Source organism: Pseudorasbora parva, chromosome 19 (assembly GCF_024679245.1).
Source record: "Pseudorasbora parva isolate DD20220531a chromosome 19, ASM2467924v1, whole genome shotgun sequence".
NCBI lineage: Eukaryota > Metazoa > Chordata > Actinopteri > Cypriniformes > Gobionidae > Pseudorasbora > Pseudorasbora parva.
The window spans coordinates 17,701,352-17,720,086 of NC_090190.1; the positions used below are offsets into that span (position 1 = coordinate 17,701,352).

The window sequence follows — 18,735 nt, forward strand, 5'->3', positions numbered from 1 at the left end:
TGGCTCCAGTTAACTGTTTGGTTACTGACATTCTTCAAAATATCTTCGCTTGTGTTCAGCTGAAGAAATTCATACGTTTGAAACTTGAGGGTGAGTAAAGGATGACAGATTTTTCATTTTAAAGTGAACTATCCCTTTAAGGAAATCATGAGTCAATTTTCTTTTTAAAGTGAACTACTCCTTTAAGTGACTTCCCTCACTCTCTGACTCATAATTAATTATTCAGTCATGCATGGGAGGAGTTTATGTTTGGGAGTATTACTTTCTCTTTCAGATCTGTTTTCCATACAGGTTTTTGCATTTACCTTGTCATGCTGTAAAGATCACTCACACAGGGCTCAATCATGGAGGAGAGCTTCCCTTTTCATTACTCTTTGTTGGAATATTTGTTTACTTTGGGGGGATTGTGTTTTTTCCTGCTGGATATAGCGCTTGACATTTGGACTGTTGTGTCATTTTATCAAGATGGTGACTATATGTATATGGCGGTGATGATCTTTCTCCTGCTAGGCTCTTCAATATTGTTACAGGTGTTCAGTTGGCTCTGGTACGCTGATTCTCTGGACAAGAAGCTTGAGACTAAAGTGGAGGAATTTGCAAACAGTCATACACTGATCACACCACTCCACTTCCTTCAGCTTGGAGTCTACCTCAGGTCAGTGACAGATTTTGCTTCTCAATTATAGTCAAGTACTTTTCATGTACTTTAGTATTTTAGCCAAAATAATATATAATAATAAAATATTATTAAAACATAATGATTTAAATGTACTTTTAAAGTAAAATTATTAAAAACTATATAAAATATTACAATCTGCACTTTTAAAGTGTACTTAAGTGTCTCAGTCATGCAAGTATTGTAATTTTAAGTACTCTTAAGTGGCTTCTATCTAGGCTACAATTAGTTTGTAAAAAAATATATATACATTTTAGATTTGAAGTACAATACAAGTGCACATTCAGTAGAACTAAGCACACACTATTCTAGAGCTGCACGATTAATAGAAATCTAACTGCAATTGCGATTTGGCTTGTGTGCAAATTGTAACAAAATACGTTTAATAGCACGTTTCAGCGCACTTCATATCATCAGTTGAGTGTTTGAGCTGATGTGGCTTATCATCACAGAATGAGGCAGACAATGCATTATTTTAAAATAAAATAAAAGTCTATGTCAATCAGCACTACATACTTTATTATTATGAAAATACCCAAGAAGGCTTGAAGAACTCAAAATACACCATGGCCCTGTCCCGAATGGCACCCTAAACCCTCAAAGTCTTCCTCTGAGTCCTCAATAATAATATTATTACCCTCTGGCTTTCAGTATAAAAGAAAATTTTGGTAAAAAATAAGAAAAATAATACTTATCTCTAAATGTGTATGAGTTTGTATGAGTTGTACAGTTCTATGAGAGCAAAAACAAAACAAAAAAAACAAAGAACCCTGTGGCTCATGACGACACATGGATATCTTAAGACACAAAACGATCAGTTTGTGTGAAAAATCGAGCTGTATTTATAAAATTTTTTACCTCAAATACAACGCTATATCCAACAGCCTGGAACACGCTTCACTTCCGTTAAGGTCAATATACACGCTCTGGCATCGTGTACATGTAAAGACATCACTTCTGTTATACACAAGCTAGCGTAGTTTACGCCAATACCAGAAGTGAATCTTGTACACAATGCCAGAGAGTAAGAGATTCACTTAAGATATCAATGTGTCGTCATGAGCCACTGGGCTCTTTGTTTATGTTGTCCAAGCATGTTTTTTTTTTTGCTGTCATAGAACGTTACCCATTCACATGCATTATATGACTGGCACACAGCAACATAATTCTCGGCTGAACTAACCCTTAAAAAATAAAAATAAATAAACAGCTATTTCTTAAAGCAGCACCAGGTAACTTTTCAATCTTCATAATATATATTTTCAAGACTCTTGTGATGATACATTGACTTATAATAGGTTGAATGACACGTCTGCCATAGCCTAACATGTCTGAGATATTTGTTTATTTGTCTGGCCTCAAGCTATAATGCAAATTGATTTTTCAAATTTGCAGATTGGTATGGTAGCTTGATATTATAATATTGACAATTAATATATGGTTATTACTTACCACTCAAACATTGAATTGAAGTATCATATAGATTCTGTAAAATGTTAACCAATACACTAGGCTATTATAATAATGCTGGCTTGTAAACGTGAGCATCGCGATCATTTGGCATTAGAAGAAAAGAAAAACATGAAATTATATTCATATGACATGCTGAAACATATGCCACTGTACCTGGGATGAAGGCATTTCACACACGATGCAAGCAGAGCACCTGCATATGAACTCCTGCAGTGTTCAGGGCTATCATGGTTGTCATGTCAACAAATGCACGTGCACATCCCCTGATGTAGGATGACAGACCCTGCGTCCCAATTCGCATACTATCCATCCTAAATAGTATTCGAAAATAGAATTAGTATGTCCCAAATCGTAGTATGTTGAAAAGAGTATTCCAAAGATTCCCGGATGGTTTACTATTTCCGGTCCGAATTCGAAGTATGAATCGATGGGCACTCTAACGGCTGATATTGCCCACAACCCACTGCGAGGTGTATGGGGATTCGACTAGAACTACAAACGCGGATAAAAAGCGTTAAAAACTACAAACATGACGGATGTGCGAGTACGACGGTTAAGTAGAGAAGTTTAGATAAAGGGGTTTGAGTGACCAACTATCAATATTTAACCTGACAAAAATATATTTATTCAGTGTTGTACACATTATATTTCACCTGCAGCAGCATTGTGAACTTTTGTAATGACACGTTTGGCTATTAACTTTTAAATGCATCATTATATTTAAACTGCAAACACATGAGGAGAGTCTCTGCATTAAAGACCCACAAATGGCAGATCAACGAGCGGCTACATTTCTCTCCGATACGGTAAGAGATTAATCTGTATGTGGAGGATTTGAACTGTGACGAATCTGACGATGATTGACAGGACAGTTAAACGGTGACGGGATGCACGTAACTAAGCGACAGAGTCCGTTAAAGATGGCGAAGTAGTATGTCCCGAAGCTTGCATACTTTTCTGCTACACACTCAAAAGTATATACTTTTTCTTCACAAAAAGAGTACATACTTTTAGGACGTAGTATAAGTAGGCGAATTGGGACGCAGCAAGAGTTTACGAGAGTAGTAGAGGACAATACTGTTTCCCAACTGTAGGGGGACCCCGAGAGCAAAACCTACCTGGTGCTGCTTTAAAGGTGCCCTAGAACAGTGGTTCTCAAACCTGTCCTGGGGACCCCTCACCTCACCACTGCACATTTTGTTTGTCTCCCTCATTAGACACACCTAATTCAAGTCTTGCAGTCTCTACTAATGAGCTGATAAGTTGAATCAGGTGTGTAAGATGAGGGATGAGCCATGCAAAACGTGCACTGGTGAGGGGTCCCCAGGACAGGTTTGGGAACCACTGCCCTAGAATGAGTTGAAACAATATGTTAAATTGTTCTCTAATATCTACATAGAGGGTATGTGGCTTATTTAAGGGCAAAATTTGTTCAGATACAGTTTTGCAGATCCATTTACAACCTTATAAATTGTCCCTAGGATGTAATGCTCTGTTTTTGCCTTATTTGGAAGAGTCATGAATATTAATGTTGAGCTTTGCTCTGATTGGCTTATTTCAGCGCCTCACAGCTCACAACACAGCAGTTGAGTGAAGCGGCTTGTGAGTCCTGACAGAACACAGGCCGACTGAATGACACTATGTTTATTGGTGTTCTCAGAACACCCGCAAGGTGCATGCGGTTGCCAGATTTCAGTCATTTAAATCCCCCAAACAGAGCTTTTCTGTGAAAAGAACACGTACTATCTGTTGTTTTACCTTAAAGGGGGGGTGAAATGCTGTTTCATGCATACTGATCTTTTTACACTGTTAAAGACTTGGAATCCCATACTAAACATAGACAAAGTTTCAAAAGTTAAGGTGGACGTTTGATGGGAGTATTTCTTTGTCAAAAATACTACTTCCGGTTAGTCATAAGTTTCGGCAAGTTTTTTGAGATCATGCGTCCCCTTTGACGTTAATGGGGGCGGAATTTCCTTGTATGGGCCTTACGGACAATTCTACCGGAAGCGCGAGCGAGCGCGAGCGCGAGCGCGAGAGAGAGAGAGAGAGAGAGAGAGAGAGAGAGAGAGAGAGAGAGAGAGAGAGAGAGAGAGAGAGAGAGAGAGAGAGAGAGAGAGAGAGAGAGTTTTTTTTGACTTTTGGGTCTTCTTTAATCAATCAATAAATACATAAGAGCCTTATTAAATAAATAACAACAAACATCCCATCAAATAAAGGCATTTGTGCCTACTTACATTACATTTTTACATGCTTTTTTTTTTTTTTTTTTTATTAAAAATTAAACAGTAAACAGTCATCAACATCAACATCACAAATACAATGATTTACAGCCCATTTACCTTTAAACATCTCCATATCATTCACCAATTTGTAATATGTAAACTCAATTTTAATACGAGATTTTAATAATCCCTTTAAAACAGACACAACATCAGTTGACCCAGCATCACTCATGCGATGTTTTCTTGATAGCCATATTGCCAATTTTGCCTGACCAAAAAGAAAGTTTAACAGAACATGTTCTACCCTCCTACTTGTAATATACTTAGGTCCATAAATAAAAAGTACTGGAGTAAAAACTTCTCCTAAATTTTGAGCCCACTCTTCTAAGATAGAAAACAAGGATTGAAGCCTTTCACACTTGAGGAACAAATGAAACACGTTCTCCTCCTCACTACAAAATGGACAACCCACCCCAACCTCTGGATCAAGGTGTGCTCTGTGTCTGTTTGTAGCTATACTCCCGTGCACTACTCTCCACTGAAGGTCACCAGACCGTTTCTCAATGGGTAGCTTATAGAGGGACCTCCAGCGTCCTTTAGGGGATTCACCTGGCCCTAGAACCTCCCGCCATTTGGACTCGCTGACACTCTGCAGAGTGTTAAGATGCCACACTTTCACACACATAGTGTAAATGTCTCTCTTGTTCGCATCGCCAAAGGCGGCCAAAAAAGGTATCTTAAATGACAATATACAACCTTCTTTTTCTTGCCATGTACCAGTCTTTGCTGTAAAAAACAATTCTGGAAAGTCACAGTTATCAGCCTCTTCATCAACAGTCTCCATTGCCTGTCGAAAATCCTGAGGCAGAGACTCTAGAATCTGAGTCAACATATTTTGTGCCATCCTGACTGATTTTATTCCAAGTTTTGAAGCAAAATTTTCAGGGCTTATCCAACTTTTTTTATCTTTTAAATGTCCAATTTTTGTCATATTTGCAGCCCACATGGCTTTTCTGAAAGTATCTGATTTGAAAACATTTGATTCCAGTTCAGAATTGAAAAAAAGTGGTTCCTCTTTCAGCCATAATTTTTCTGTGTTAGCCGCACTCCGTGAAAAACTAAAAATTGTCCATGACTTTAAAATTGATCTGTAAAAGACACTCAGCCCACTTAAATTCAGTTTGTCAAAGTCCATCAAAAACAAATGGCGGTCCAGCTCCATGTTTCCAGCTCTTCTTAAGAGGGCACAGGCCACTTCAGCCCAGCTCACATCCACTCCATAGAGCAGTCTTTGCGCCGTCTGCATTCTGAAAGTCCGGAGTCTTGCTCTGATGTCCACCAGTCCCTGGCCTCCTTCTTGTCTAGGTAGATACAGTACCGCCGCCTTCAGCCAGTGCTGTCCCGACCAGAAAAAATCCACTAGTCGCTTTTGTATTCCTCGCACTAGATCCTCAGGAGGTTCAAGTATTGTCATTCTATGCCAGAGTGAAGAAGCAACCAAGTTGTTGCATATTAGGACCCTCCCCCTATATGACAACTGGGGTAGCAACCATTTCCATCGAGACAACTTTGCACACACTTTCTCCAAGAGGCCTTCCCAATTTTTCTTCTTAAACTCCTCTGTCCCCAAGAACACTCCTAAATAATTAAACCCTGCACTTCCCCACTGTAAACCGCCAGGAAGGTTAGGACCTTTGGAAACACTACCACACCATAAAGCATCGCTCTTTCCCCAATTAACTACTGCTGATGAGGCTCTTCCATACAACTCTAATGCCTGTTTAAGCACTTGAATATCACTTTGATCTCTGATTATAACAGTGACGTCATCAGCATAGGCCGAGAGTTTAACAGAACAGTTTAGGGCATTGAGCTGCAGGCCCTTTAACTCTCTTCTCATTTTACATAACAAGGATTCAATTACAATGCTGTATAATTGGCCCGAGATTGGACAACCTTGTCTGATTCCTCTTTTAACTTTAATAGGAATACTCAAAGCACCACCCATTTTGATCATACATGTCGCTTCGGCATATAAAAGTCCAATCCTTGAAATAAATTTTTCCCCAAACCCAAAAGCATTTAGAGTTTCAAACAGAAAAACATGATCAACCCTGTCAAAGGCCTTTTCTTGATCCAGAGACACCAGGCCCATACTAACATCTTTAAAATAAGCATAATCAACAACATCCCTGATTAAATGAAGATTATCCATGATTGACCTATTTTTAACACAATATGACTGATCCTTGTGTACTACTTCATACAACACCTTATTTAATCTATTTGCAAGAACCTTTGAATAGATTTTATACTCTGTACACAAAATTGCCACAGGTCTCCAATTCTTTAAAAGTGTTAAGTCTCCTTTTTTCGGGAGCAAAGATAATACAGCTCGTTGACAACTAGTTGGAAGAACACCTTCACTGAAACATTCCTGAAGGACTTCAAAATAATCATCTCCAATTATTGTCCAAAATGATTTATAAAACTCGGCCGGTAGTCCATCCAGGCCAGGGCTCTTGTCTGAAGAGAGACCCTTTACAGCCAGAGAGACCTCCTCAAAGGAGATGTCAGTCTCTAAGAACACTTTATTATCCTCAGATAGCACCGGTAAGTCTTTTAGCAGCTCTCTTCTGCAATGTTCATCAGATGTTTCAGCAGCGTACAAATTGGAGTAAAACTCAACAGCAATCTTTCGCATTTTCCGTGGTTCTGAAGTAACATGTCCATTATTGTCCTTTAATGAAAGCATCAAATTCTTCTGGCCCACTTTGCGCTCTAAATTAAAAAAGAAAGTCGTAGGAGCATCCATGTCCTTCAGGGTTAAATAACGGCTTCTTATGAGAGCTCCTTTAACCCGTTCATTCAGAATTAAACTTAAATGATTTTTCTTTTCAGTCCAGCGTTCTTTTAAATTAACATCATCATTGACAGTCATTTCCATTTCAATATCCACAATCTCTTTTTCAAGCCACTTTAAAGTATTTTTTAAAACTACAGATGAATAAGCAGAAAATTTCTGACAGAAATCCCTTATGTGCACTTTTCCAACTTCCCACCACTGTATAATACTTCCAAAAAGGTGTTTTTCTGCTTGCCATGCTTCCCAAAACAGCTTAAAAGTTTCACAAAACTCTTTATCTTTTAAAAGTTTGGTGTTAAAGTGCCAGTAACAGCTTTTCTGTGTACTTTTAGAGAGTGAGAAACCAACCCTAATGAGTTTATGATCAGAAAGTATGTTAGGAATAATTTCTGTACTAACAACTCTATTTTTCAAATTACAAGATATATAAAATCGATCCAAACGAGCAGCAGAAATCCTATCATTACAGACCTTTACCCATGTATATTGTTTTATAGAAGGATTGTGTTCCCTCCATACATCAAAGAGATTCAAATTTCCTATAAAACCAGCTAAAATAGATGCTGAAGATGCATGAGTTTCCTCCCCATTTCTGTCAAGAGTAAAATCAAGAGTGCAAATCCAGTCCCCTCCCACAACAATATACACATCTTCATTTTCTTCACTAACTATTTGTTCAAACTTTTTGAAAAGTAAACTCCTTTCTGCTCCAACGTTTGGAGCATAAATATTTACGAACAAGAATTTAAAATTACCAATTTCAGCTTTAACAGTTAAAAGCCTTCCTGGCTCTATTTCATTTTTTAATAGCACCTTAGCATTTATAGTAGGAGAAAAGAGGATAGCCACACCAGCACTTAAATTGGTCCCGTGACTGAGAGAACATACTCTCCCCTCCACCACAAACCCCAGTCAACTTCATTACTCAAACTGCTATGAGTTTCTTGCAAGAATGTAACACTCAGTTCTTTCAGATTAATGATTTCGGATAAAACCTCATTCTTTCTCCTATCCCTCATCCCATTGATATTGAGAGAACCAACCCTTAAAATCTCCATAAGAAAATTAGAGAGAAGGAGATAACAGATCAGATAGAAAGAGAAACTTTCAGCCATTACAATTATTTAGATTTTCCTTTCGCTTTTCCCATCCTTTTTCCTGATCTAACAACAGTTAAATACTTTTTAAGACGAAATCTTTTCTGTTGTGAAAGTTCATCATAGCTGCTTTTTTTACTAGCCCACATAACTGAGGCAATAAATTTGTCAGCATCAGGGAAATAATCTCTTATTTCAACACCTGCCTTTCCTTTTGTCTTATCCAGAAATGAATTAATCTGCTGAAGGGGATATAAATCCTCTACAACATCATCCCTCATTCCATCATCAGTATACTGTGATAAACTTTCAGTCTCATCAGCCATATCTTCCTCATAAACACCTTTCTGTACAACATCATCATCATCAGCGTCACTCTGATCATCATCATCCTCCCTCACTTCTTTTTCAGGTAAATTAACACATCCAGGTTTCTCCACACAGCTAGCATTTTCATCCAGCTCACTCACCTCCTCCTGTTGCTCGTCTTCTCCCTCTATAGCTTCTTTATCCTGCTCTTCGGTTCTCTCCTTTTCTTTGTTATTAACCGGTAGCATTTCTTGATTAACTACCGTCACATCATTTCCATCATCACGAGATGTAGAAGGGCGCTGTTCTGATCTATTTGGACACATTAATCGCTTATGGCCCAAATCTCCACATTCATAACACTTCAAACTCATCGTACTCGCGTAGACCATGAGAGAATTCTCTCCGTGAGAAACACGGAAAGAAACTTCCAAGGTCTTCTCCGGCGAACTGAGAAACATATAAACATGTCGTTTGAAAGACAAAACGTGCTTTAGTGCGGCGTCCTTACATCCAAGTGGGACTGCTTTTATAGGACTTGCTATCTTACCAAATCTCAGTAACTCCTTCACGATAGCTTCATTAGATATGAATGGGGGAGCATTCGAAACTATTACTTTAGTCGCTGGGGCAGATAGCGGGGTTACCGGAACAAAAGTTTCCTTCACCCATATTCCGCTTACCGTTAGTTCACTAACGAGTGCTTCAGTTTTCAAAAACACGACTATCGCTTTATTCATGCGTGACGCCGAGATAATGTTTCCAAAACCAATTTTCTGACCGATAACTAGGAGTAAATCCTCCACTGTCACCCCAGCGTCAGGCACACACCTGCAGCCATTCCGGAGTGACAGAGGGGATGTTCCCTGCGCGTGGGCAGTCGCCATCCCGGCGACTACACAACGCACACACACAAAACAACTTTCCTTCCTATACTGGTAGATTTAAAACACAGCGAAGGGAGAAATATAAATAAGTGCATAAAGCAGAAAGGAAACACCGAAGAACACTCAACCACGCTCTCAACACGCGCTCAGCACCTCCACAAACTCCCAGCATGCACCAGAGAGAGAGAGAGAGAGAGAGAGAGAGAGAAGGCAGGCAACACTCATCAGAGAGAGAGAGAGAGAGAGAGAGAGAGAGAGAGAGAGAGAGAGAGAGAGAGAGAGAGAGAGAGAGAGAGAAAGTAACAGGCTACGCCCATCAAAGCGCTGGCTTGTAGGATGCTGGACAGGTGATGTGCACATAACAATGTCACCAAAAAAGTGCGTTTTTGGTTGCCAGACCAAGACAGTCCTGCACAGATTCGCCAAAACCCCGCGTTAAGGCAACAGTGGATGTAATTTGCTTTTCCGGATCAGCAACTGAGTTGCGCGAATGTTTATATCTGTTCGCTGCATTTCGGTGCCGACTGTTTCATAAACAAGGCCCAGCTCGACGCCGGATTTTCCCAATCGCCTAATGCTGAATGATGGAGCAGTCCCAACGTTAGAAGGGTGAGTGAGACTGCTTCAAATGTCTGTGTTTTTTTTAGTCCGCTTACTGTCTACACAAACCACGCGTAAACACACAAACATACGTGCACAACTGCACTTCCCACATGTACACCTTCAAAGACAAAAATACGACGATATAATTCAAGTATAAATATGTAAATAACACAAGCCGCTAAGCATATTATATAGTTAGTGTATAACTTGTACCACACAGAGACGTCCTGCTCTAGTCGTTTTTGCTGCTGCTCCTGTTCAACTGCAGCCTCTGGGTCTGATTCCGGATCATAGATGTATGGCTGTATCTGATTAAAAGCCATATTTTTATTTTGAATAAAGTTTTTTTCCCGCTGTTAGGGATGACAGCTTTACGACGCACTCGACTCAACATAGCAGCAGCGAGCACACGTCATTATTTAGCTCCGCTCACACGACGCCCCCACCCGCTCGGCTTTTTCCGGAAAGACTCGGAACAGCGCATCTTTCTTATATAATTATTAAAAAAATAAAGACTTTTCGGAGATATGCAGGATGCAATGCTACTCTATAGGTACTCAAGATTGACATGACACTGACTGAAACTGAGTGTTTCACCCCCCCTTTAACATGTACAATCTGTGACTACATTTGAACTTATATGGTGGAAAAGGTGACGTTTGCTAGAAGGATTGAGTGAACGATCTGTAAGCAACGTATCTACGGTTGTATTTTGTAATACAAAATAATATTAACTTTTGTCATTAGACACACTATTTAGTTTTGTATGGTACTTGGAGTTTCCTATTGTTACTGTACTAGCATCATGCATTATCTAGACAATGCTGTCTCTCTAAGAAACTTTAAATTTAATCAGAAATTGTTTAAACAGTCAATAAGTGGAAAAATCACTACTAACTGCTTGCAGGAATATAGTTGCCCCTTTCTTCAGTTTAAAACGCTGAGCGAAGCTTGCTTGAAATGGGCCAAACAAACGAATGATTTTGAATTAAATTGTTGTGGTATCCGATTATAATAAACCTCAACCATGACTGTTGACAAGTCCTCACGTTCCCTGCACAGCCTATGTGTAATGAGAGCGGCCGTTTTTGCTATCCTCGAGTGTCTTGTTTACCTGCAGTCCCGATGATTGGGCTCCGCCAGTTCCGCTTGACCATGAACATGTTCTGACATATGCAAATGTTGGGGGTGTACATATGAATGAACCCCAGCGCTTGCGTCACGGTTGGCGTTATGCTGAGAAGCACTTATTTTTCTGTGGTGTTTTTCATTCACGAGATTTACATAAGTAGGACGTAATGGTGTTTGAGACTCACAGTATGTGATGTACATGTACTGAACCCTTATTATTTCACTATGGCAAGGTTAATTACATTTTTCATTCTAGGGCACCTTTAATCCTTATTGAGGGTATGCACGTGACGTCAACTTCAGCCAGACTGACTGTGGTTACACCCACTGAGTGGCAAAAAGATCGAGAGTAGCATTAGTTTTTGGCCTGAACACCGCAGCAAAAAAACACTCAAAACACATTTAAAATGGGAAAGAGCTTTGAGATTGACTGTAAAGAAAACGGGGGTATATTTTTAAAGACTGCCGAAAGCGAAAGAAAAAAAGACACAAATGGATTTCTCCAACTCACAGAAACAACTTGTAATGTTGTGTCCAGAGGAAAAAAGGATAGTTCACTTAGCTGGAGACAGACTTCGCACAGCACACACTTTCTTCTCTGCGAAACTCGTAACTGACCACACCTTGATTCTACTTAACTGGACTCCAGGCAGCGAAACATGGATTTGCCGTATTATCTGTATTACAGATGTTTCTAAATAAACACTGATGAAAAATATACAAGTTTTAGGGCTGGACGATATTGTAGCCGATTTCATCTTGTGTGTGTGTGTGTGTGTGTGTGTGTGTGTGTGTGTGTGTGTGTGTGTGTGTGTGTGTGTGTGTGTGTGTGTGTGTGTGTGTGTGTGTGTGTGTGTGTGTGTGTGTGTATTTATTTCATACTTTGAAAATACAGAAAACTGTTTCAGTCTAACATCAATGACATCGTATAGTTGTAATACTTTTGTTGTAATATTACATACCTTCAGTTTAATGACAGGATCCTGTCATTAATACGTCACAAACACGCACTCTCACACTTCTGTGGTTTGTCTCTGTGGAGTGCGAGAAAAGAGAAAAGTAAACCCCTGCCCCCATTAACACTGTAACTGTTAACTGTATTTAATCAATGACTCAAGTGAGAACACACATCTACAAATATAACATTTTAGCCATAAAGACAATAAATTCTGACAAAAGTCAACTTTTTTTTTCCTTCTTCCAATAGCCGTCTAAACACAGCCCAGACATCTAGGCTAAATCAAGGCTAAACTTGAGCTGTCAGTGGCAATCTAATAGACCTCTAACCTCCTAAGACTAGACGGCTATTGAATGACTACTTCTAATAGACAGCAAATATGGGTCTAGGCTAAAACAAGTCTAAATTTGGGCTACCATAGCCCAAGGATAGACTAGTCATCAAATAGATGGCTAACAAATACTATATACATTTAATAGACAACAAAATGGCTAAAGGATTATTTTCACTCAAATATAACAGGTTCTCAAAAATAACAATCCATCCAAACACATTAAATATAAAGGTTTTATTTAGAAAAAGAAGACAGAAGCGCAATCCACAATTTTAATTATACTTGAACCAATATTACCACAAACAACAACAACACACACTGCCAAAAATGGCGCGGGCGGCACCTCAAACTCATAAATTGCTCATTAACACAAATCTTCGTATACACCCACACACACAAAAACGACATGTAAATACATTAAGTGTACTTAGCCCAGCATTTAAACATGTCATCTATCGATATTTATCAAAATCTTGACTTAATTTTCTATATTTTAACACTTTTCTACAGAACTCATTTACAACATAGCCTACCTGTCTTGTTCAAGTCAAATCTCTGAGTGACAAGAGTGCGGAGGAAATTACGTCATTCGTTAAATTTGGAAGGCTGCGTCCTCCGGAGGACACGTCCGGTGAAGGATTTTTTTTTAAAAAAATTTAATTGAAATTATCCAGATTTACAAACAAATGCATATAATCCGCTACTTCAAAATAGGACATAGAGGATATTCTGAGGGAGCAGCTCTTAATAAAAACAGTGAAAATTAAATGAATAAATAAAACAACAACAACAGTTAGCCTCAGTTGGGAAGTGTTTTCGAATGTCAAATATGTTTTGTGCTTTAGGACCTTTCAAGATTTTTGGATATTTCATAACCAATTTAAATTCATTTAAAAAAAAAAAAAAAAAAAAAAAAAATTTGGGAGATGATTTCACAATTCTACTTTGGGAATGAAGAATTTAGCTAGACAATGGGATTTACATACGTAACCTAGACGATTTGGATGGGATTCAAATGGTTTACACATTTAAATAAAACAAGTACTTTGTAATTTGTAGAACAAAATCCAAACTGTGGCTTCAATGACTATTGTAAAAATGTATTGCATGAAGTGTTGCTTAAGTAAATGCATGTACTTTGTGGTCACAGGTATGCTGGAGTGATAGAGATTTCCACAACGCTTTTTCTTCAAAAAACTAATAGTTTCACAGAGGGTGTGGCTGTTTACCTTAACCATGACCTTCAGATGCTTCGTCTATTTGAGGCATTTTCTGAAAGTGCCCCACAACTCATACTTATGATGTGTGTAATCTTACAGAAAAGAGAGCTGGAGCTTATTACAGGTCTGTCTCAAATCCAGAACACTTCAAATCTTTGTTTCTTTCAGATTATACAGTAGTTTGTATGTGGCTCCGAACCACATTAAAGTCTATGAAAATCTAATTTGACAATTTGTATTTTAAATATTATGAATTAATTATATAACAACTTGCCCTCCCTCTTGCAGCAATATCTCATCTCTTCTCTGATGATGTGTTTTCTGGCACAAGGACCGGACAATCTGTCACTCACATGAGATCACAGCAATAGCAAATCACAATGGTCCAATGATCCAATCCCAACACGATCTCATGGTCATGCGTATAAATAGTACGAGTTTGCAATCTCGTGGAATGGATACCCTAAAATGAGTTTTGGCGTGCGTATGGTACGCGTTTTTTTCGTGCATATGATACGCACTTTATGGCGTGCATATGACACGCTCTTGGGTAGGTTAAGGGTTGTGGGGTGGGGGGTTCGTATGTATAATACGCCATAAAGTGCGTATCATATGCACGCGAAAAAGTGCGTACCATACGCACGCCAAAACTCTCTGATGTCACAATAGGGAAGAAAAGGTGGTACTCAGGTACTTTTAAAGTTGATTGAAACATAAATTGTGAAATTATTTTTTTCTCTGCGGTGATGCATTACACATATGAGTGAAATTACATCTCAAACAAGATAACAAAAAATGTAGGGTTTTTCTACACTGGGAATTGTTGGATCATTGTCATTTACTTGTAGCTTCAATCTCATGAGTGACAAATTGTTGTTTTTGATTAAAGATTCCATTCATTAAGAAAACAAATGTGCACGTGTCATTTACAGAAACCACTGCAACATAAAAAAAATCTGAATTGTCAATTTTTATTTAATGGTGACTTAAAATTTTAAGGTAACTGTGAGGACAAACATCATTGGTTCTTGTGTCAATCATGTGTACCATTATTTGATGTGCTCTATATGTCTGTGTGCTGATTATTATATGTGAAACAAACATTTAATTCCAAAAATGGATTCATTCAGTAGTACCAATGTGTGTTTCTCACAGTCTTCACATCAGCATGGATGATCCTGAAATGCATAATTTGCATATTCAGACCCTTACGACAAATAAGTGTATTGTGTATTGTAAGTGTATGCTTTTAATCTACTATGTACTTCTCAGAAAGAAACTTCAAATTGCACTTAAAGGAGTACTTCAGTGCTGGGAAGATGAATCTGTATTTAAACTGGGTCATCAGTGTAGTAGAAATGTGAAATTATTTTTGAATTTGGTGCCTTCTAGACTGAGAAAAGACAGAAAATGTATTTTTGTCTCATGGGGATGAAAGACAACAATTCCCAGAATGCTTCGCTGCCCTGTGAGGCCATTCCCAAAGCCACCAACTTGATTACTGTGACTGAGTTAGAGAAGACACTACAATTAAAAACTGAACGTGTCTGTTCAATACAATGAGTGAGTCACCGCGCGAGTATCACAGCACTGAACAACACTAACTGCAGGAGTCAGATAAATTAGCTGATGAGCTCTCATGATGAGAGCTGAGGTATTCGCGACTACACTCGCGGCATACATTCACAACACGAGTTCAGTCTGGCGCGTTTCAGTTCATGCCTTTGCAAACTTATCTTTTATAGAAATTAATTTGAGAAGTTAAAAGACTTACATTGCTCAACATAGCTCGGTTTAAATGAGTGCCTGTAGCTGTGAGCTGAGCTCTGAGTGTAATCTCCATCCCCCATGCGCAGATTCAAAACATGCGGAAATGGCTCCCTCTGCTGGCTGTAGTCATTAGCCTTTGGCCAAACATTCCTCCTATGATGCAAATATCGTCAATTTGCATCATAGGAGGAATTTTTCCAGAAATAAAATGCATAAATCTCTTGTCTCATATGAGGGGGGAAAGCACAATCATTTGAATATACTCCAGGGTTTCTACTGATACAAAGCCATATGCTAATCGCTGAAGTAACCCTTTAAGTATACTTAACTTATAAGGACGGAAAAGTCTAAGTAAATTTGGCCTATACTTGTACTCTTTTGTTCACTTAAACAAATCATAAAAGTATAATTGCAGTATAAACTACTAGTTTACTGAGAGTACACTTCAAAGTGTATTTTCATATAGTAAAGAAATGTGCTACTTGTATTAAAATAGTAAACTACTAGTGCAAATGAGAAACCTAGTTTTGCACTTAAAGTTTACTACAGTAACCTATACTTTTATATACTATAAAGTGGGTACAATTTAATCCCAAGCACTTTTGAAATAGTACACTCACAAGTTTACTACTACACATTGCTATTAGTACTTACTACATAAAGCAAAATTAAAAATATACTTGAACATTACTTTTATATACTTATTATTCGTAAGGGGAAGAACACTGTTGCTTGTATGATATTATTTAATAAAATGCAAGGTTTTTTTTGTTTCAGGTTTGAAAATGCTCACATCAGCTGCTGCTATAGCCAGTACTGTTGCCTTGTACCATCGCTGCATGCGTGCCTTTCTTCCTAAAAAACGCAAAATGACCTGGATCTCCACTGGCATCTACTTCCTGTGGAACTTGTTGCTGATTATTCCCCGTGTAACCGCTCTGGCACTCTTTTGCAGTGTATTGCCATGCTACATCATAGCTCACTTCCTCTGTTTGTGGATGCTGCTGGTTTTAGGGGTCTGGAGCCAGAAAACCGATCACATGGAAAGTTCTGGTTGGGAATGGCTCTACAGAGCTACTGTTGGAATCATCTGGTACTTCAGCTGGTTTAACGTATCAACAGCAAGCATAACATTAAAGACTGTTCTCTATTATGGTGTCATGGGGTTGGACACAATGATGCTGCTGGGCTTCTGGTGCTGGAAGGAGTATGAAGGCTGTTTGAGCTCCTTAAAGCCTTACATAGTGATCCCAATACTACTAGGTTTGTACATTGTTGGAATTATTTTGAAAATGATATACTACAGATGGTTTCATCCTAACTGTGATGAACAGAAAATAGCTAAACCCATTGAACAACAGGAGTCAAGACAAGCTGCAGCATTTTATGACATGGTGACAGACTCAATGGGAACAGGAGTACATCGCTCTGCAGCTCCTGCTCAACCTGTCACTGGAGTTCTGAAGAGGGGGAGGAACATGGCTGCTAATTTCTTCTACTAGTTCTTGGTTTAACTCCCCCCATCCCCTCCATTCTTTTATAAATTACCATAATGTAATTACAATTGTATTTACGTATAAAAAAGTATTTAAACACAGAATAAACACTTGTTTTCTACAAATAGCTCTAACGTATTTAATGTGTCTGGAAAATATAAAAATAACATTTTGAATGAATAATAAAATACTTAATGTATTTTTTTCCCCCATTCCTGCATGCAAAATTCTTTTAGCTTTTAAAATGAATAGACGTTATCAAATCAGGCATGTTTGATAGAATAAGATAATCTGAACTGATTTTATATATATATATATATATATATATATATATATATATATATATATATATATATATATATATATATATATATATAATCAGTTCAGATTACCCATGTATATATATATATATATATATATATATATATATATATATATATATATATATATATATATATATATATATATATATATATATATATATACACTTTTGAAAACCTCATGATACAGTCATATTATCTACATTAAGTGTAAATAATAGATATTATACAAGGGCTAGATCATTGTTATAGTTTTTTGTTTTCTGAAAAAATGTGGGACATTGAAGAAGAAGAAGATAAAAGCATCATAAGAGCATTTTTGAGATTCAAGTGTAAGAAAAACAGCATCTGATTGACTGGGTTATGGAGGAAAATCATTTATGAAGAGGTTAAACCAGCACACATCAAAATACCAAACTTAAAGAAAATGAGCGAATGAGCGTATTGATTCATGATTCAGATCGTGTGTCAAACTGCCAAACTGCTGAAATCACATGACATTGGCAATCCGAAACATGGTCGCCAGGCTCTACACAGAGGTTGTACAAACTCACAATTACTTTGGGTGTTGCCCAGTCCGCAGCTATAGATGTCTGTTAGTGAGGCACTGTGCACCAACGTTCAAGAGAAACCCACACTGCGAGTTAAATGAGCCCTCACCTTGGGCTTGGAATGCCAAGACTATGGCATCCATTATCCAGTGGGCCAACTTCTGCTTGGAGATAGCCTTTCCCTTCTGCCATCCTCCATAACAGTCAACGTACAGGCACAAAGTGTGGATGGGAAAGAGCAGAGCAAGGGGCAGCTCTTGCAGGTTCACCACCAGATCCCTAAAAGGAATGGTGAAAACCTTGGCCATGTATCCGAGAATTTGCCGCTAATTGCAGCACGATTCGTTGAGTGAAAATGCTTGCAGGTCCTCCACCCTCTTGACAGACAGGATTTTAAGCTCCACAGAGTGCAGTGGTTCAAAGGGTGCTCTCTTTAAGGCTGTTAAGACCAGAGTGAGGTCCCAAGAAGGTACGAGGTGAAAGGAATTCGCCTCTTTCTCCCTGGCCTTGCACAAATTCTGTGGAATAGGCCTGGAGGAAACACATACTTGCATAGGCCCCAAGGTCAGCTGTGTGCCAGTGCATCCGTGGCAAGGGTCCGACCGGTCAGAAAGTAAAACAACTGGCAATGGGACATGTTCAATGCTGCACACAGCTCTACCTGTGCCTCAAAAATCAGCTCGACCATCTGGGGGTGGAGTTGCAATTCTCCCAGGAGTCTTGTCTGCTGTGAGAGCTCATCAGATGTGAACGGCACGAAACGACCTCATATGCTTTTGAGTCCAGAGGAGGAGATGGTGGGTGATTTGCAGCATGCAG

General features: G+C 38.5%; 1 protein-coding gene across 1 annotated transcript; it reads left to right on the forward strand.

Annotated features, from left to right (window-relative positions):
- Positions 1–299: 299 nt before the first annotated feature.
- LOC137047698 (XK-related protein 8-like) lies at positions 300–17,190 on the forward strand. Its single transcript, XM_067425522.1, has 3 exons — positions 300–655; positions 13,710–13,903; positions 16,327–17,190. The coding sequence occupies exons 1-3, from the start codon at positions 345–347 to the stop codon at positions 17,049–17,051; spliced, it is 1,230 nt and encodes a 409-aa protein (XP_067281623.1). The 5' UTR covers positions 300–344; the 3' UTR covers positions 17,052–17,190.
- Positions 17,191–18,735: the final 1,545 nt, after the last annotated feature.